Here is a 21,120-nt window from a genome sequence, read left to right on the forward strand (position 1 = left end):
GCGTTATGGTGCTTTGCTCTGAGCTGCGTTTTGGTGTGACGGGGCACCAGTGGCAGCAGCAGCAGCTGCAGCTGAAGTAGCGACCGTGTTTGCGTAAACTGTCACTGCTGAATGAAGTGAGACAAGCCCTTGGGAAGTAATGATTGACTGTGTCCTCTACACTCGACGCTGAGTGTGTAGCTTAAAACCTAATACCTAGGGCAAACGTCTGACGTCTTAAGTAACGACAACACAGTGAAGTGGCACCGCGTTAACAAGATCTTTTTTAACAGAATATGTTTTAGGTCTATATTGGTTATGCAGATCAATAAACGCAGGACAGAGTAGACACAGAACGAACAAAAAAGAACTTCGGGAGATAATTGATTTTTGGATAAATGTTTCCTCTACTAATATCAGAATGGCTAGAGCCTTTTTTCTTTTTCCCTGAGATTGTAGTGATTATAACTAAGAATTCGCCACAATTATGTGTATTTCGTAAGTTCGTTAAAATAATTACGACATATTCTAAATCTTCAGAAACATAGGCTCCTGGACTTTGCTGCGATCAATATGGAGTAGTCATGCAGAGCGATTTGATTGTAACTAGCTAATTATTACGCAGGACGAACAATCAATTAAATGCTAGGTGTCAGATTTAATTAACATCCTACAAAAACAACTGGTTTTCGTTTCTTTTGCCTCAAGGCCGAAGATCAACTTCAGGCTTCCTTGCATGCTTTTTGAAGAGAGACAAAGGTATATTCAAAAGGATATCAAAAGTGTCCTAGCAACTAAAGACGAAATCCTATTGATATTAAACAACAGTGCTGAAATGGCCAGTATCTATGCGCTGTCAGCGTTTTCGGTGTTTATCGGTTCAACTGGAAAAAAAATGTACAACACAAAACGCACAAAGCGCGGTACGACGCTACACAAAAATATTGCTAAAGCAAACGAGTGAGTAGTTATCGACTAGAATTTCTTAGACGAACGCACAATTGTGAGATCGACTTAGAGCAATTGACGGAACCTCTGACAAATCAATACGATAAGGACACGGCAAACGTTAGGCAGAGCAGAGGAAAAAGAAGCTCATAAAAGTTGTACAGAACATAATTATGTACTGCTATGTATTTCAAATTAGCCTATTCAACTTTAACGTTACGTCAATTAAACTTGTCCTGCTTTTGCATAAGGTTCTAGATAATCGTACGAATAACTTCGTTGCCGTAAGTTTGGACAGCAGAAAACAATGAAACGAGGTAAAAGAGAACTTTTTTTCGCGTAAAACGTTCAATAAGGGCCTCCTTGCAGTAGATATGAAAATTGATTTAGGCCAGCTTGCGTATTTATACGTCTTGTAAATTATTGCTCGAGTTCACTATTATTTCACCTGTTATTATAATTAATTCGTATAAATATAAGTCTCTTAACTTAAGGAAAATCATCTTGATTAAGCTAATTAAGATGTTATTCGAATATTTATGGACAACCCTTTCAGCTTTAATTGAAATAAGTTCCAGACGTATTGTTTCTGTATAGCCGCATGAATGCATTAGACCGAGGAAAACGTATTCCATGGAACTTTGAAACGGCCACCATGTTTTTTGTAGCTGCTTGTAGAGAGACTGCATGTAAACGATTATATGAAGTAAGTCTGTATAACTTCTATAAGACCATAGAGAGAACTGTTCTGCAATCACATATTATTGGCCTCCCGCGTATGACTTCGTTTAGTTCTAGGGATTTTGCACGCATCATACGACAGGTAAATTGCAGGTAACTTCAGAGGTATTTGTTAGACGACTTCCGGCTCGGAATGCCTCACAGCTTCCGGTTGACCAGACTCTCTAGGGATTGTTACGAAAACCGTTAGATACGCGCGCTCGGTTTCATGGCCATGCATCCCCCATATGAACCAAGCTCTGCTGTTCCATAACTTTATCGACCTTTTCTATGGTTTGCAATAATGAGCGTGGCTACCATTCACGTTAACTTGTGGAAAAAAACATTCGTCAAACGGTGCTGGCCTTGTCCACTAGAACCGCTTACACATAGTAGCGTTAATTATTAATGTTTTTCTGATTACCTGCATGTTCGTCAAAAGAAATATTTATGAGCATCTATTTTAGTCATTAAAAACGCATCGCGACAAAATTGTTTATATTTTGTCTTAAAATCAACAACATTCCTTATGCGTCTATGACTATCAGAATAACTTCGAAAAAAAAATTTATATAACATTTACGTCAATAATTCAACAAGGATTACGATGTTAACGACGATGGTTCAGAAACCACGCCCGCTTATTTCTGCCATGTAACGATTCTACCATGAAAGTTCATATTATTTTTATACAGTGACATTGCTCAGGTTGCCTGACATTCGTTGTATTTTTATAGTGAGTTTAACATGTACTGAGTACGATTTTTGCTGATCGAGTGTAACCTCTCTATCTAACATAACCAATACTTTCAACACTCTTTTACGATTCCGAAACGCCTTGTAGACCATTGCTTTAGGACGCTGTAAGATCTCAGGCATAATCGGCCAGACGTCTTCTGACTATTACCTATATATGCCGAGCTGTTGTCCTTCAAGTCGAACATTGATTGGTTGTAATTCAGTTCATTTTTAAAATTCTAAAATGGATCCTTGCTTATGTGCTTACGTGTATATACAAAGCCAGTCGTTAAACGTCTACCAATAACAACCTGTATGGCCCGCTGCCATTTTCACACCGTCACATGGCTTCCGATGATTGTCTAGCAGAGGTGGTAATTTATGTGTGCTTCCATTTATTATTCAATTTTCAATGAGATTTATCTCTTTTATATAGATATCAGATCCGGACAGCCACCGGAGACCACTTTCCCGGACGTCGCCGGACACAGCACTTCTTTCATGCGTCTTTCCAACTGTACTAAATTTAGAAGGTCTCTCTATTTCGGAACAGCTCTTTAATTTTAAAGAACTGCACTTTATCGGATTTTCTGGGTCATTCCGTTAAAACAAACATCGTATCGAAATCAGTTGAAAAGCATCATAATCTATGAATCTCTCTCAACTGATAGATTCGACGCGAGAACTTTGCAAAGGTCGAGTGTACCATTTATGCTCAAAAAGTTGATGTACTCAGTCCTATTGTATTACGCCGTAAGGTAATCAACGGTCGGAATTTTGCTTAAGGAGTATTACCAGTATGACTTCACGACGCTAAATTCGATACTGCCATGGAAAGCTGTCTTCGACCTTTCAGTCGGGGAACCACTTTTTCCTTTGACAGTAACTACTTTCGTTAGAATTTGTATTATAATCATAGTCAACAAATTGATACAAACAAATTTGTTTATTTCTAATTGTTTTGAGTGTTTATTGTGGACCATGTATTTGAAGGCTGTCGTCTTTGACAATATTCACCTTATGTTTTATCTGAGGCGCCATTTCGAAATAGTGATTCTTCATTGTTCAAATCACGAATGGGATTGCCCTGTCCAAGGCTAAAGAATATAGAAAAATGTACTCTGGAGGAATTTATAGACACACATGAATTAGCTAAATTATCTCACTAAATATCCGTTTAAAACTGTAAGTTACCCCCTTTCACCTCCAGAGAAAATAATGCATAGTATCATTATTGTGCCATTGGATGGCTCAAGCTATACTGTATATGCACATACAATTTTTTAGGCCACGCAGAGATTTTCTTGGATAATATTCATTGCCACAATCAGTTTGATTTTGCATCGATCTTTACATTTTACCCACACACCATAATACATCTTGTTTAGCAAAAGAATCACCGGCCTACAAATATGGCGTTTGGCTGATTCATTGGTTGGTTGATTGAGTTGAAGCAAAGTTTCGCGATCACATACAGGAAGCAACGTAAGATGTCCGCTAAGGAAGAGAGGTTGCAACTGTAACTCCGTACGGCGCCGTTCGGTAGCTTACCGCTACCGGAATAGGTTTTTAGACCGAGAATCGCCCACAGACAATAGAGCCTTAATGTCCTCTCTATTTATAGTATCGTCTCCACCCTTCTGGGTAATCTAGAGTCGAATTCAATTGGACCCGGGCAATCCTTCGATAAACCGAAGCATCTAAACTAACTAGCGACCAAAGATAGGCTCGCATTGCTTTTTTTGTTTTTATACTATATCCTGTTTCGTTTTTTGATCACGACAAAGCAAAGCTGTTTAACTATAGTGTCTATTTTTTCCTGGGAAACATTATTTATTTCACCGACCATGCGGTGATTAATGATTCAAAGTTTTCAATTCTAAGCTAGTTTCTTATTTTCTTTTTTACTTGTCACAATAGCCTAAATGCCAACCAAGGCTGAGATTATTCATACAAATACGTCCTCAAGGTTCGTTATCGTGACGACAATCTTCTCGGCAACAGTTTAAAATCTGTGGCAACGCTGGTCCGCTTAATTTTAGGAGATCTGAACAACTAACAAAACACGAATCCCAAACTAAAAAAAAAAACGTGACTCTTTGTAAAAAACATTTCGTCCGAGTAAGAAAAAATAGTCACTCAAATCCTATACTGGATAAAATATGCACTATGATTTAGGAAGGAGCAAAGAATGCAAAAATTCTATCTTAATTTGTTGAAACACTAACATTTTTTAATTTTTTACTAAAAAAATTATTCTAAAAATGCGCTCTTTCCGGGGTAGCATCATGTTAGGCACATTTGCAACTAAAAGAAGAACTTTATGTCTAACGGCTAATCTAACTGATTTATTGTTAAAGGCATTTATTAGAGGAAAACCGCGCAGTATTTTCTGCAATATATAAATGACCACAAAAACGGTAATTTACAATCGAATAGAAATGTTTCAATACTGTACAAAAGTCTTAGTATAATAGCTATTCTATATGGGCTGAACAACAGGGCCTTGCGTTTTAATTCATCAAATAGTCCGTTGGAAATGCAATGCAATAGTTAGGGCTCGCAGGTATACTGTATATAGCTCCTGAAACTATGCCTAGTGGCCCTTAAGCAGCTAGAATCAATGTACAATCTTTAAGCGCGCAAGTTACTGTAATTTTTAAACTTACAATTAACAATTAAGTTAATACAACAGGTAATACAATTTACAAATACATTAAAAGGCTGAGCATGCCAAGAGAGTAGGATTATGAAAGACTAACGCCACGACCAATGGCATGATTAGAAGACATTGACTCGTTACTTTGTCTTAGAATCTTAGGTAGTAGGTTAAAATTAAAAAAAAAATATAGAAAAGTTAAAACAAGGTTCAACAGTAGTTCTTTTAGATTAATATAGCTTTAAGTGCAATAAGAGTGCACTTAATTAAGCGGAAAACATTACAAGACAACGTTTATTAATCAACTTCTAATTAATATATATATATATATATATATATATCGACATTCATTATAAGACTTTCTGACGAATTACGTACATATTGCATACATATTCAGCGTTGTGGAAAAAAGAACTACTACGCTCATCATACTACATTCTATTGAGGGGAAGAAGCCCACACGAGACATTCGGGTAGACCTCATCCCCGTACGCTTCTGGGCTGTATATTGAAACATTTTCTATGGCTGTTGCACAGTGTCACGGCCATTCGTAGGAAGATGCTATGACATATTCTCCAGGACGAGCACTCTGCTCTCATCAAGCAGATGCCATGGCAGCCCTACGCTTGCTTCCCAGTCAACGCTATAGATGTTCCTGGCATACTAAAAAGCTTTGCCAACGTACCGGTTTTCGTTCTCGAGGACATGGCTGTGTCCCACTGGCCAGAATACAGATTCATTGAACACTGTTAAAACAGCTGGCGGTTATCTTTCACGGTAGTATGCCCGACAAGACAACATAATGTGCCCTTGTACCTCGCGGGAATGCAGATGTTTATAGACAGGGCGGCTTTTTCTTTCCGCGGTTCGTCGCTGGTGAAAAGTTTTTATTATTGTCATTGCCGACATGATTACTTCAGAGTGAAGTACTAATTGTATGTATAGTTATATACAGTGAAACGACGCCCACTCAAAAATGCCCTAGCCAGTTGCATTAAGCTTTGTCTCAACGACAAAGCCTTAGAGTTATGGGGATCTTGGTTTTTAACACCGTAACATAATGTTTCCTCGAGAGGTAGTTCTATCATTAATGTTCGGGCAACGTAAGCTGGTGTCGAAAGGGGTCGATTAGATTTTTATCGTCAAGATAGATTATGCAATTTTACGATCAAATTTGCGGACATCGTTTACCTTTAAGGCTTGAAATCCAAAAGTTCATCTCATTGACACAATGCATTTTATTAATAATTAGTGCATTTATCTCCTTGAAATTTATTCACTGGGTGTAAAATGTGCCTTTTTACCTACCTTGGACCTGCACAACCAAGCCTGACAATTAAACCGGTCAACATGAATGCCATCGAAAAAAAAATACAAATGTACATAGAAACTAAGTTTGGGCTATGTTTGCCTGAGATTTGAGGACGTCTGTTAATACGTTAACCATGTTACCTCAAGGAAACCTTAGCTCTGTAACAAATCGCATGTAAGATATTGCCTGTATGTGTCACTTCTGGGAAATGCTGGATTAAATTGGGGTGGAAAATCTTTAACGTTGAGCATAGCTTCGAACCAACGTGAGGCGTTGAGTATCGTTAAGAATAAATTAAATAGGTTTATTTATCTGATACATTAACAGAGCCTTCCACAAGTAACCTGTAAAGTATTTAACCCTGAGAGAACGAGAGACAGACGCTTGATATTCGTCGTGTCTTAAAAAGACGCATATTCGTTCAGCGTTTGAAAAATCGTTTCTAGCTTGTATACATAGCCTGCACATAGAGCTGTGCAATTATATGAAGCTAACCAAGATCAGCGCGCTGCGGACTAACAGCGAGTCAGGGATCTCCGTGGGTGTCGGACTATGAACCTACATTAAGTCAGCATTAAGGCGACGAACGAGACCTTGATAAGCGATTGACGGTGCCAAAAATCTACATGGCAACATACTTGACAACGGCCGACGCTGATGCTCCTCCTGTAGAAACCTGATTCTATTGCAGTGGATGCCCTACGCAACGGTGGCCGAGTCAATTCACGCGAGATGCTGCATCGTTTTTCTATCAGCGATGTCGGTGCGCCAAGGCCCCTCGGCTTTCGCGTTTCACACTTTAGCGTGCAGACGAGATCTGCCGAGGCTAAGGGACGCCCGACCAATGAGTTCTCTATTGAGACCCAGCGCTGGCTTCAAACAATTTTATAAAGCAATGATCTTATGCGTTCAAACAACCGGCGCTGTAACGCGATTTATAATACATGTATCTGGTCTTACGTATCGCCCTGCCACTGTAGAAGGCTCGTGGTCTAAAAATACAGGCTGCCAATGACTACTTTGTTAAGCAAGGGTTAATTAAGGATAAATATGACTACGTCGTACGGTCTTCGTGTGCAGCCTACTATTAGCAAAAAGCAAATCATCTAAACCATTGACCTGACTTCTGATGAACTGGACGGCTTACATAAATCCAAATCCTTGTCGTTCAAAATGTGCTTTTCCTATCTATTTACTGTCATTATTTTGCATTAGTTCCTATCGGTTCTGCAAGTATTACCTTATAAGCCTTATCGAGATTTTAAAACGTTTCTTTCTTTTTGTTTATCGACGACCCTCGTGTAACAACTAGCTTCATTGATGCGCGACCATTACCGAGACACATTGTATTTGTAAAACTTGCACTATACAAATACACAGAAAATTGCGCCCAAGTGTTTATCTATCTTGTGCGCTTTCGTTTTCTTGGCCTCAAAGCGGAGCACTAAGGAGAAAGTTTGCATTTGTTAATATAAACCGTAAGGTAGAATGGAGCCTATAATTGAATCAAATAGTACTTCTATTTGCACACACAGATGGGTGTGGCAAACGAAAAACATTATGTAAAATACACTATACACATAAATAGAGAAAAAGTGCAAATGTGTCTGGTTCACCGAGCCACCTGCACATTCACATATTTTGCTGCTGTTTGTAAACTCACATAAGCCCGCACAATTTGAATTTACGAATATTAGCATATTCGTTGCGTACAGTATAAAGTATAATTAGAAGAGATAGTTAATTAAACTATATCCCAACTATTTACTATGAAGTATCTCTACAACTACTTGCATACGTTTACGGCCCCGTGGCATTTTTATGGCAAGGTGCTAATTTGATACCAGAGTGCTAGATTCGGCAGGGAAGATCAAATCATCACTTTACAGCCGAAGTAAAAGTTTAGCTTTACTACACAGTTGGCATAGCAGTTACAGTTATAGCACATATGCTTGGTTGAAAAGCTGCACACATTGTTTCTGCACACCACTATAGCAAGTAATCAGCCGCACTAGAAGACCTGTTGTGTACGGTTTTGCAATCTAGAAAACATTAGATCCTCAAACTGTCCGCTTATTTTCGGTATTTGACTTCAGTTGAGATATGTTTATTTGTATTAGGCACAAAAACTGCAACTAGAAGAAGGGCAATACAATCTTCGAGAGTCATCAGAGAGAGTGGGTAACTTAGAACATTCGAAATTTCCAATCAACCAATCAACTACTTCGCAACTCCATAGACTGAAAGCCATAGGCTTCCTATTTAAGTCGGGCAATTCCCAAGTAGAATTCTGTGACCCACTCTATCAAACGAATTCTTTTGATCGACATTAAATCTGAGACTGTCTATACAAAAACGCACACGCGTTCTAGGTCATTTTCAACAACTCGGTACACTTAGAGCGAAGAGAAACAAATCGATAGATCGTTTTTAGAAAAAGAAATCGACTTTTTTAGAAAATACAACAGGCATTTGAGCACTTGCCAGTTGAATGGTGGACCTCTACATATGCTTCGAAGCTTCTTTAGAAAGGGAGTGCAATGGCAGAAGAGATCTGAAACTAAATTTGAATTGAGAATACGAGGGTCAGGGATTGGGCAAGAAAAAGGAAACGTGTCGTAAAACATGGGTGACGTACTGTAAGGTGCTTTCAATTGAGATAGAAATTTAAACGTACTACGTTTAGAGATACCAACCGGACTGCGAAGATTACTGATATCGACTTATGGTACTGCGGCAATCGGCGGACGGTACTGCGAGATGAGGTGATCGTCGAAGATATATGTTTTTTCAGTGACGGGGATACGCGCATCAGAAGCCGACTATAACAGAGATCGGAGCGACTCGTGTTGCCCTAGTCGAAAACACACGTATCCATAGGACGAACGAAAGCCACGAAAGTTCAACGTTAATTCCTTCAAAGTGGCTTTTACTATTAAACGAGGCCTTTTTAATTGTACCAGATGAAACGGCATAGAGAGGAGTCAATAAAATCATTAGACGGTCAACATAATGACGAATGCTTCGACTGGGCTAAGCGTAAACTGGCCTTGCAAAAACAGACGGCAGTCAACAGTACTTTTTACACATGTCGTTTACCTTAGCATAAATATCAAAGAATACCTTCCAGTCAATTATGGTTAAATGGATTGCACAAGGTACATAATGATTTTTTTAAATAAAGTAGGCCTGATGGGAACGGGACAAACGACCAATGCTTGTTAGTGATACATCAAACCCTTGTGATAAGAATCGGTCGAAGCGGTAACATATGACAAATAATCGACAAGGCTGGAATCAGAAGTCAAAAACTAATGCGAGATAGACCTTGGGATAATATGGCTTCTAAAATAAAACGAGGCTCTGTTGAGTGTGAATGGAGCAAAGCAACAGTATACAAAGCTCTGAGCGCTTTTTAGGAAATCTATTGGAGAATGCGGCGACGTCTTACTCAATTCATAAATCACAAACAGTTTTAATACGATAGATTCGCTCATTAATGTTCGTAGCGTTAGACATATAATAGTCGATGAGGCGCATTTTATTTTGAGAAGTATTTTATATTATATATAATATATTAGTATTATAGATTGACCGTAACATATTTGCCCTATAGGTCAATGTTCACTTCAGTTAACTTCAGTTCTTGTTTGCTTAAAACACAACCCTTTAGGCCGTAAAAGGCGATCATTCTGAATGATAATTATTGTTACCGCGGTAATGGCTCAGCATTCCGTGTTGTACTGTCAAATTAAATTTCACAAATCAATATTAAGTTAACGTGACGCCAAATTGAAATCCGGATATTGGGTTACATTGCCTACCACCATCGCAAGCGTCGATCCGTTTCTGGTTGTAGGCACGTTCTGGGTCGTTTGAGTGTTTGAATTGTCAGCATCACCATCAAATTCGTATTGTACCTTATTCGTTCGCAGCCGCTGGACGAACGATCTGAAAATAGTGCCGGCCGGCTGCCCCAAAGTTGAAATTCAATATAGTGGCGGAGTCTTCTTTTCCGACACGGGCACACGCTGCTCAAAATTAGCACAACTACGCGCCGAATGTCGAAACCGGTAAACGCTATTCGAATTATGGACGAACGATGATGCCGACTGCGGCTCCCTTCGCTTTAATATACAATAATGGGCTGATCAACATTGGTGTTTAGCGCGGTAGCCCCTTCGTAGTGGTGCGTCAACTTACCCCGACGTTGGGTAGAAAAAAATGGGCCCATTGGCACAAGGAGCCTGGAGATTACCTTTGCAGGTGGCCAGTTTAGCTTTGACAGCTGTCAGATCCTATATACATGACATAACAGAAGATCCGTCGGATCAACGAACCGAGATAACCCCCAGTGCATCGGATTCGTTAAAAAATCTCGCTGCACAGCCCAGGTATACGAGCGGTTCGCTTGTTGCGGAACTCTTCGTGAGATATATGTACATGGTCGAAAGCCTCACGGCTGTAAAAGCAGAATCCGAGAACATCAACTACAGGTATATTACAAATGACACTACTGAAGCATGCCGAGTACTGTTTAAGTTCTAAAAAATAACAGCACATGTTGACCTTAAAAATGTTCAGGCGTTGTGATGACAATATGTTGCGAGTAAAAGCATACGTTCAATACGGGCGCGAAAAACGGGGCTACGACCTGGCACGACGGCAGGCGCCAAAAAAATAAGCAGATAGATCCCAAATTGCCACGCCATGTCACTCATTACAAGCATTGTTTGTTCTTCCGCTTTCAGGCCGATTTTTGAATAGGTGGCCCCAGCATGACTTAATACAGATTCTACCTTAGGGCCTTAACGGGAACCCATACTCGTCCATTCCCAAATACCTTTCCAGCTTTGTTGCCGATAGCCTATCCATAATCATGCATATATTGTACATTCTTTATTCTATATACACACGCTATAACTCATTACCAATATGCAGTTTTGGCCTGGAAAACAATATTTTCGATCATTACCGAGTCTCCTTAGGAAAACCATGATGGCCGCGGGCCTTTCATTGCAATAACCACTTGCTGGTATTAGTAGTTGTCGTCTGAGAGCCATGCAACCTAAGAAATTTCAAGCCCGGACTGAAAATGAACGGGTTTAATACTGATAAAGGAACAAATGCAACAAATGACGGCAGCAATAACGATAGAAAAAAATAATAGTAACAATAATAACGATATTGTGATATGATACATGTAGCTGACTGTTTTTTTTTTCATATGGTCGCGTGTACTGTGCATACGTATAATATAATGCGTAAGGAAATACGTAGGACAAGCGCCGGACCAACCAAACAGAGAAAATTTTATGCGCAAAGTACAATTCTTTTAGGAGTGTATTGATCGACGTATCAGTGTTGTTACAACAACAGACCCCTCATACCATACTTTACTTACAGATGCGGAAGTTTTAAAATCGTATTTTGCCGTCATGCAGGTATCATTTGGTAGGCCATAGACAGGTGTATAGTCGTGGGCGAGGCGTAAACAGTAGGCTCTCGGTCTTATCTATGACTTTAGTTGATTTTGAGCGATACTTTAACCGAGGCTAACAGACCTGATCATAGGCTTATAACGGTGTCTTTTATTTTTTTAAAACGGAGGCGGTCTGAAGGACTTTTAACGAGCAAGGCCTACGATAACACTGTAGGCCTAGTGAACTAACCACATAGAGACAGCTGTCTGCTATAGGACCGGAGCGCAGATATCATCAAAATACGGCAACGATTCCTTCGAGGATCGCTAGTCAATTTCAAGTTAGCTATAACCGCTAGCCATAGTGTCGTCAATTTTTTCTTTAGGCGGCCTCTCGGTTCCATTGATTTGTTAGCGAATATTCAGTGCTAGTTATGCAATGCCACCAAGTTCTAGCAGATAATTATTTTGTTTGGTTCATATTGTTATATTGCGGTACGTATTTATAACGTAACAGGCAGCCCTTGGCGTATTTTCCAGTCAAGCTAGTATATTGGATTGTTTCGTTCGAGCTGTTAAAACTGTTTAATATTGTATAGTAGCAGCGTGAACGACCACATCATCGGCGAATCGTTGAGAAGTGTCGAAACGTGTATAGTAACAAACTTCCATATAGTATTTGTTATATAAATGTATATATATTTAGTTAAGTAAACGTGTATATACCAATCTATGAAGAAAATGTGGTAGAATATGTTTCCTTTGCATATTGTGCGAACGAAGCCGTCTGTAGTAAAAATACGGTGACGTCATTGACGTCGACCGAAAGCACAGGCACCATCGGAAAACAGTGACGATACGTAAGTCACTGGTTGACTGGACAGCTGATGGGTTTCAGCTGGCGAACCCAGCTCCAGCAGCCGGACCATACTTACTGACTCTTGCAGAGAAAACGGCTACGCCCTCTAGGTCCTATTTACCATCAGGGCAATCGAGGTGATGTGGCAGCAGCGTTCTTTTGGATGTGAACAAGCTAAAAATCACCGTATCTTCTGTGGTCGGTGGTTTTAATATCTAAACGATTACATCTAAGATAGCGGTCATATCCATTCATTTGATTATTATGCTAATTTACGAAAGCCATTTTCTGCCCCCTTCTTCTTTTAATGTCGTGTTCGTTACTGTTGCTACTGCCGCTCACATTGCATTGGATAGTTCTCTCTTCTGTACACAAGCTCGTTAGCACCACTTTACTTGGATGAAAGTATTTTTATTTCATATTCGAAACATGAATGTCCGATAGCGGAAAAATAACTTTATTTTTCTTCCGAGGCCAAAGACTGCTAGAACAACACCGAATTAGTGTGATGTACTAGAAAATGTTACTTAAAAATGTTATCTTTATCTAACGAGCACACAGCGCTCGACCTTCTGATTTCGTCGGGAATTGCCTTCAGCAATTTTTGACGTATTTATTGGACAATCCTAAATCTCTATGGAAGTGCTCACCGTATGCAGAAAATACCTACTTCATTCGATATCTTCTTGACACAAAAAAAAAAATGAAAAATGGGAAGTGTCAGAGATGCTGTTTCACTCGACACACCCATTTTTAGAATTTGAACAAATCGATGACAATATTTTTATAGGTCAGTGAAAAGGCTTTGTATACTGCTTGGCTACGAGTCAAAATTTTCAAGGGATATCACTGAAGCGCCAATCTGGTATATCACTATGTCACTATTTTTGGCGAAATTATCTCTATATTTACGTTACGATTTTTCAAAAGAAAGGTCATCTTCATGATCTCTATAGGTTTTGACTGGGTCTCACTTTATTCACGTGCATCCTTTGAATATTAAGACTACCTTTTAGTGCATTTGCAGTTCAGCGATCATCCATCGTAGCCGTTCCTCTTGGCAGATATGCCCGCCAGAACATTATCTCGTCGTCTTAGCTTCAATGGCTATATCTATAGATTCGCTTGTATCGTTGACATAACGCTAGATTCGTATCTCATAAGCCAGCTAAACAGCTCACCATATTTGAAATCGCGTTTTTGTTCAAACTCCAATATTATTGTACATATGCTACATGGGTTTTCCATATACATCGAATGCATTTTTTGTTTGCTGTTCCCTTCCTACGAACAGTTTTTCATCACGCGTCTCCGCGGCGTTTGTAAGCTCTACGTGTGTACAGCGACAGTGGCGAACATGCTCCACACATCCACACTCACAGGCACGCATATAAACAGGCACAGATATATACACACACATTCTGACCGTTTTGGCGCAGGTTGCCAAGACCGTGATATAATGGCTATCCAAAATATCAACAGGTTGTCAGCGGTCTGCTGGGTCCCTTTATAGTTTGGCCCTCTCCACTGGTTGTTCCCTCTCCTCCATTGCTTCACTCTCTATTTGCTTTTTTTGTGACTCACTTTACCCTCTTACCATTACCAGCATCGCCATTCCCCAACAGTGGCCGCCACCACCGTTTTAAGCGGTTGGCAACAATCCTATACCCCTGGCACCGTTCTCTAGCCTACTCTAATCAGCCCTTACTCCGCCTATGCTTAGGCACTCCGTAACAACCACCCTTCAAGGCCACGGCGCCTTCTTGTGTGGCCTCCATGTTGCGAGTCCCTGCGTTCTGGTTAACGTCGGCAAACAAAACGGAAGCAGCAGCAGTCGCCACTTGTCCTTTAGTCATGCTCAGACAGGTGACGAACGAGCCGCCATCCGCCTTCGTTTGTTCGTTCTGCAGTACAGTCACGATAACGGCACCAACAGAGGCGACCGCTAGTACCGAAATAAACGTATACAAGAACGACGAGGGTGTGTATAGTAATAATAGTACTAACAGCGTTTATAATGTAACACTACGTATGAGTTGATCCTGCTTTAACTCACCACTCCGTTACTTTCTCAGGCGCATGAGACTCAGCGACGATCCCACCAGCAACAGAGATGGTTTCCCTCTTGTAACTATATTCGCTACTATACCCCCGTATCGAACGTCTTTGTCAGCCTACGTTTTTGTACACCGCCATGTAGTCGATTGATTGAATTCCTTTGAAAAAAAATCCTCAACGACAAGCATATATATTTTCTTTTCTTCTTCTAAATTTTTTTGTCGATATATAGTTATGCTATGGCGACTGACATGCCAAGTCGGCTGATGCTGTTACGCGTGTGGCAGGTAGATAGTAGAAAGGTTTTTGAAAAAATCATCCACGCGAACGAAAGATCTTCTGCGAGCTGCACAAAGGCGCATGCGGTAAAACTACTAATAATTACAACAACAGCGCTACCTAGCTCATATTTACTTTATTATATAGTTATGCCACCAACGCCTATTAATTAGCTAATATTATAAGATTTGCGCGTTCAATTCGCCCCACTCCGTTACAAACTTTGCAACGAACACATGGACCGTACACGCGGACACATGTGGATATCAGCCGACCCCGACAGCATAACATACACATACGCACACGCCTCTGTGTAGCGTTTCCTCTTACGCGTTCCGTAGGTCGATTGTTCATCGTTCCCAGAATCGCACTCAAATACTGCGCGGGACCTAATAATGGTGGCAGTCATAGCCGACGCCACGGTCATAGGCAGCCGTCGTTGTCGACATCGACAATTGTTGTCATCAACTGGTAAAGAGATACGACGGTATCGACGAGGTTTCCTTCCTGCCTTGTCTTTGTTTGCCCGCCCGCCTGCTCGGCGCCTTATAGTTTCACTAGTCTGCGTGGCATATTTTGACCACGTGACAGAGCAAGGACCGAGGGAACCAACCGATGCCATGCACTCATTCGTTCAGTCGGCCATTAAACCTTCTGTTATTATTGATGTGCGTTCTTGGGCTATTTGTACGGTACTGTTGTGAAGCGTTTCCTTTTGTCTTACATGCTAGAATTGAGATAGGCATATTCCGAATCAGTCATAAACAGCATTGGCCTACATGATCGTCTCTGAGTAGTCCCCGTCGACATCAGTGAGACCATCTTAGACGGTGGTGATAAAGCTTAGACCAATCGTACTGCTGCATTGGTCCCATAAGAGTTCTTTCCGCGGTACCCAAACACTGGCTTCGCTCTATCCCCGGTCAGGGCGTATCCATATCCATGCTGCAATTCGTACAGGTAGTCGTTCTTCAATGGATGGTAGGTATCTTTCTTCGTGTGTGTAGGAACCTACTAAACACGCACGAACTCCGTCAAAAAAGCTAAACATTAATCGTTGACGACAGCGCCGCTGCCGCCGTCGTCGTTGCCACCATGTAATCAGGTTACTTGTGCCGGTTGTTACATGTTTGACTACAGATGTTTCTACCCCCCCCCCCCCCCCCCAAACGTACGCACGGACACGCGATAACCGTTACACTTAGCGGGCGTAACGTCATTGAATCGGTGGCTCGAGACAGCCTGCCATAGACGCTTTGCCCTGTCGATTCTTCGATCCCTGCATACACCCGCTTATGTCCGTTAGACCCTTAGTCTGCTTACATGCTATCATCCTGCCGTCAGGCATGCACGGACAAACAGCATGCACGCAGATGAGCAAGTTGGCTTGTATGCATTTGGCGTGCCCAGTAGCCGCGCCGATGCACTCACTGTTCCCAACTACCGTGTCGCATTTACTCTTCCCTCGTACCGTCAATTTATCCACCTACATTTTCCATTTTGTAGTCGGTAGTGTGTGGGTGCATGTGTACATAGACATCGTCGACGATGCCTATGTTCTGCCTGCGTGTGCCGGTCCCAATGCAGCTGTAGGCGGGACAGTAGCACAAGGGTAGTACAGCAGGTACGTTTGTGTATGTACATCTGTCGGCTAATGATAGTTCCCGTGAGTCTGTGTGTGTGGGCAATGGCTGGGTGCGTGAAACATTGGCAACGCGTGTCTACGTGTCTGCATGAGCTAGAGAAATCGTCGAGCTGGTCCAGCGGAACATTCTAACTCATGTTATGATGATAATAGGTTCTACCTAGAGGGGTAAACGAACGAACGACCGATCGACCGCCTGACAGACAGACCAACGAGACAGCTGTGTGTCTGGGTGTGCGCGTGTGTGTGTGTCTCTGTGTGTGTGCGTGTGAGTCTGTGAGTGTGTGTGTTTGTGTGTATGACAGCCGTCTATACCGCTGCTGTTAAAAGTAATGATAGTGGCGGTTGTGCGGCCATAGTGAACAGTATATGAGCCTGCGGCCGTACCTTATTCTATGTGTGTATCTGGACTATGTATATTATTTCTCTTCTGTGCATGCCGTCCATTCGTACCGCGACCTGTACACACACACGCACACTTATTTTGTGTGGGAAAGTGCTATGCTATGGGTAGTATCGCACCTGCGACAGCTTAAGGCAAGGCAAATCGCTCTCGTTACTGCTCTGTGCTCGAGCGGCGGCTGGTTCTGCCACTGCCATCACCATCGTCGGCCGGCGCCAGCGCCGCCGCTGCCGTGAGCTGTGTGAGTTGAGCCGCCGCTACTACTGCTAACTGTGTGTGCCCTTTCCCTAAGACCCTTTCGACTGACGTCGGCGGGCCCGCAGCGGGCCGGCGACGGGCCGCCGGTCAGATCGCACGGCCGTCTACGGGGAACGGCCGTCCTACGCCGGACGAGGACGAATAGTCGACAACGACGACGGCGAGCTGAATCGAGTTGAGTTGAGTTGAGCCGGACTGCAGTTTAGTCGCTGAGCAGCAGAGAGTAAATTAAGCACAGAGAAAATAAGGCAAATAACGAAGTAATGAAAGATTTCAACTAAACGAGAATAAGGCAAACATAGGAAAGCTTTAAACGAAAGGATTGAGAGCGAAGGCGACGCTCGTTTGCATCCAGCCAAGCTCGAGTAGCAACAGCGGACCGAGCTGCGCCAACGGACTTTAGCAACCGCTACGAGTATTTAAAACTTGAAACTGGAGAAAGAGACTGACAGACAGAGAGAAGAGAGAGGCCCCCAAAACGACGTCGATGTGACATATTGCCAAAACGGATAACTGAAATCATAGAACAACGCACGAACAGATCACTTCAGAAGAACTTGGAAGACAGAACAGAAACCATTCATAAGAGCAACGACAACAACAATAGCAGCAACGTGTTAGTAATTATTTGATCTGTGCTTTTTCACGGGTCTCACCCTCACTCACGACGACAACGACACTTATCGTGGCCATTAGCAAGATTAATATTAACCTGCGCCTGTTATTAGCGTTGAGGTCTACAGTCGGGCTCCTCGTCGTCGTCGTCGTCGCGTTCGCTTCACGAACGGCCATCTGCCCTAAAAGCCGGCCAGTCGAGTCTGGCATCGACCACAACGAGAGTGGCAATCGCTACTGCGACTACGAAATTGGCCGGCCAGCCAGCCAGCCACGGAATGCGAACAGGCAGCGACGCTGGCCATCAAGATAATCATCAACAACAAAAGCGGCAGCAGCAACAGCATCATCGTTGGCATCAACGTTTACAACATGGTACAGCAGCGTGATGAAGTCATGATTGACATGTGCAGTTATCGGCGGGATAAGTGTCCATGAGGGAACGGAACAGAAACAACGAAAACTCCACAAAAAGTACCACAGTGTCTGTGTCAACGTATTTTACTTTGCTACCAACGATCGAAGCGACATCGCTACCTGTGCGGATGGTGTAACAAACCCAGTAGATCTAGGTAGAACGCCAGATATAGAGCAGGAAAGCGAGAGAGAGAGAGAGAGCGCGCGAGAGAGAGAGAGAGAGAGAGACGCAGAAAAACGAGTCAGGGAAAGAAAAGGTTACAGGATTCCTATTTGGCACTATCGCAATCGGAGTCGGTGGCGTGTCATTAGTCCGTATGTTTAGCTGTCAACTTCGTTGATTTGGTACACTCTATTCGATGGTGTATTTGTGTTCGGTGTCACAATCGAGAAAAAGTGTCGTATGGCCGTTTTATGATGTCCGACTGCTGTTATTACTAATGTACTATCGCTTTGATACAATCACGTCGATATCAGATCCTCTTTCTACCTATCGACGTCTTCCTCTTTTCTTCCGTGTCTGAAAATGACGACCGCCCACCATTGATTAATACCACGAATACTACTACCACCACTACATCTAAAAAGTACATATATATATGTATATTTAAAGTAATATATATGTATATATGGTTTCGGAAGTATTACGAACAAATAGCACACACCACAAATAGCGTAAGTAGTTCACAGAAACAGAAAGCCTACAGTCGGATAGGTCTATTTTTGTGTCCGCCATGAAACATTTAAAAGAGGTGACTTAATCGACGTTATAGACAACAATAACAATAGTCATTATAAAAACAACAACAACAAAAATAGCACGACCAGCAGTGGTGATCGCCCAGTAGCATCACGTTTTTTCATGTGACAAAAATGCGACCCGAACCGGAAACAGGTCTCAGTCAGGATGGCGGCACCATACCGGCTAAACCTGTAATAAGTGTAATTTAAAAAGACGATGAAGCTCAAGTCCAAATCGAGAAACCTTCACCCGTGCAGCCCATAAATCCTAGTTCTCCATTCCGATATTCAGCTATATACGTATCGCCCAACCCCCAATCAACCCAATCTAGAAAATTCGAGCGTAGCTCGGGATCGGAAATAAGCACAATGTCATCGAATCGGATTTATTGAATGTAATCAAACGGTTGAAATTAACTGTACAACAACAACATCACCAGCTCCAGCTTGTTTCGACAGCACCCATATATACATATACATATATATACATACATATATACACATACATATATATATCAACAACAACGGAGCAACAACCTAGTGTTCTTTGTTTGTGCTTTCCTTGGATTCTGTGAGACAAACCGTTTACGTACCGGATACTCAGCACAATGTCAGCGGCGAACGTGTGTGTTTTTGTAGCGGAGGATCGCTTCCAGAATAGAAGGGTAAGTTCGACACGTACGTATATATCTAGATATATATATATATGCACTGAGTGTGAATGAGAGAACAAACCGGTACGAATTTAATAACGGAACACGGAAGTTTGCCACGTTTCAATAACGGTATAAGTGGTTTTCATTCGGTCGGGCCCCATTTAGAACTTGTACGAGGTCCCATGACGCATGGCAACATGAGCCTTCTCCAACGATGTTACGTCTTTTAGCCTCAAGCTGTACGGCAGATCCTTTCTTTGTCTAAAATAAAGAAATAGCTCCAGCACACGTTTCACTTTAGTTCCACTCCTAGATAACAGTGTATTGTCATGGTACTGAAGTGCTCTCCGATCACAAAATCATCATGCAGACGTGCGTTGCCAACCGGCGTACTCCGACTCTTGAACCGTGCTTATCGTCTGTGTGCGTCTGACGCAAATGCGACGTAAGTTACGAAGGCTACGAGACTGGACAAAGGAAAAAGATGATGGTGGTGGGGGGTGGAGGGGGCTCGCCAGAGGCAACGAAGCCGGGGTCAACAGCCAAATGGGTCGGCGGTAGCGGCCACTTCAACCGAAATGGGTTAGTTATGTAATATCTAACTGTTGACTAGAGAGTTGTTAAACATTATGCCTGTTGGACTTAAACAGTGAGAACGACAACGGGATTGCTAATAGAATGTTAGGCTAGGATCTTACCTATTACGTATAATCCTAGAGGCTTTTGATAGGGCCCTAAAAAAACTCGAAATGGATACATGTAGGTGTATAATCGTGTCATTTGAACTGTAGGATTACACGCCTGGCCAGACTGGCGTTCTACGGAGTTGCCGCCGTCAGTAATAAATAGTTCAGCTGTTATAAAGTTCCGCTGCGTAACGTGGGACGACTAGCTGTTCTGTAATAGAGTTGATCGAGCCCATTTTCTTTCACAGGGTGTGTGTCTGTCGGAAACAAATCGCTTGGTGACATCCGACAGGAGAACATGTAACGAGATAAACAAAGATGGTCGTTTACAGTCTAATTATGCAGCAAACTTGCAGAGAGCTGTGGTGACTGTTGACGCTTCCGATAAGCGATTACAAGTGCTACATCCATTCAACCACAGAAAAAAAAATTTGTCTCGATGCCAATTGTTCAAGACGACTTTTACTGTTACCTCAGCTTAACTGGTTGTCATTTGTCGGTTTAAGCATACGATCATAGACAGAACGTTACGTATATCGAGTATGTACGTACAGAGTAAGGGAAAGATGTTATCCGTCTACAGTTTGGCTAGAGTGGCATCATCAGGCCACATGTGTATCAGAGAAAAGGTCAAAATGCTCGTGTGCCTCGGCTATGACGGTGGCGACTGTGATGGCCACGGCCTGGATTCTGACAGGCCTCGTTGGCATCATCAGCTCAACGC

At 42.1% G+C, this 21,120-nt stretch overlaps 2 protein-coding genes across 9 annotated transcripts in view; one reads left to right on the plus strand and one right to left on the minus strand.

Moving 5' to 3' along the window:
• LOC147756442 (uncharacterized) overlaps window positions 1-21,120 on the minus strand; it is a 75,730-nt gene that overhangs the window by 40,079 nt on the left and 14,531 nt on the right. For both annotated transcript variants that reach the window (XR_015324612.1, XM_086984793.1), the window contains exon 3: window positions 9,054-9,211. Coding sequence is in view for 1 of the 2 variants with exons in the window: in XM_086984793.1 (XP_086840919.1) it covers window positions 9,054-9,211 (158 nt within the window). In the remaining variant the exon portion in view is untranslated. The remainder of the gene's footprint in view (window positions 1-9,053; window positions 9,212-21,120) is intronic.
• The window catches only part of cwo (transcription factor cwo), a 76,480-nt gene continuing 72,714 nt past the window's right edge, over window positions 17,355-21,120 (plus strand). For 4 of the 7 annotated variants that reach the window (XM_086984780.1, XM_086984787.1, XM_022796291.2 and 1 more), the window contains exon 1: window positions 17,356-19,719. Coding sequence is in view for 4 of the 7 variants with exons in the window: in XM_022796289.2 (XP_022652024.1) it covers window positions 19,663-19,719 (57 nt within the window). In the remaining 3 variants the exon portion in view is untranslated. Of the gene's footprint in view, window positions 19,720-21,120 lie in introns of all 7 variants that reach the window. The other 3 variants (XM_086984786.1, XM_022796290.2, XM_086984785.1) reach the window with 3 other exon arrangements.

The sequence above is a fragment of the Varroa destructor genome, unplaced genomic scaffold, assembly GCF_002443255.2.
Source record: "Varroa destructor unplaced genomic scaffold, Vdes_3.0 BEIS01000003.1, whole genome shotgun sequence".
Classification (NCBI taxonomy): Eukaryota; Metazoa; Arthropoda; class Arachnida; order Mesostigmata; family Varroidae; genus Varroa; species Varroa destructor.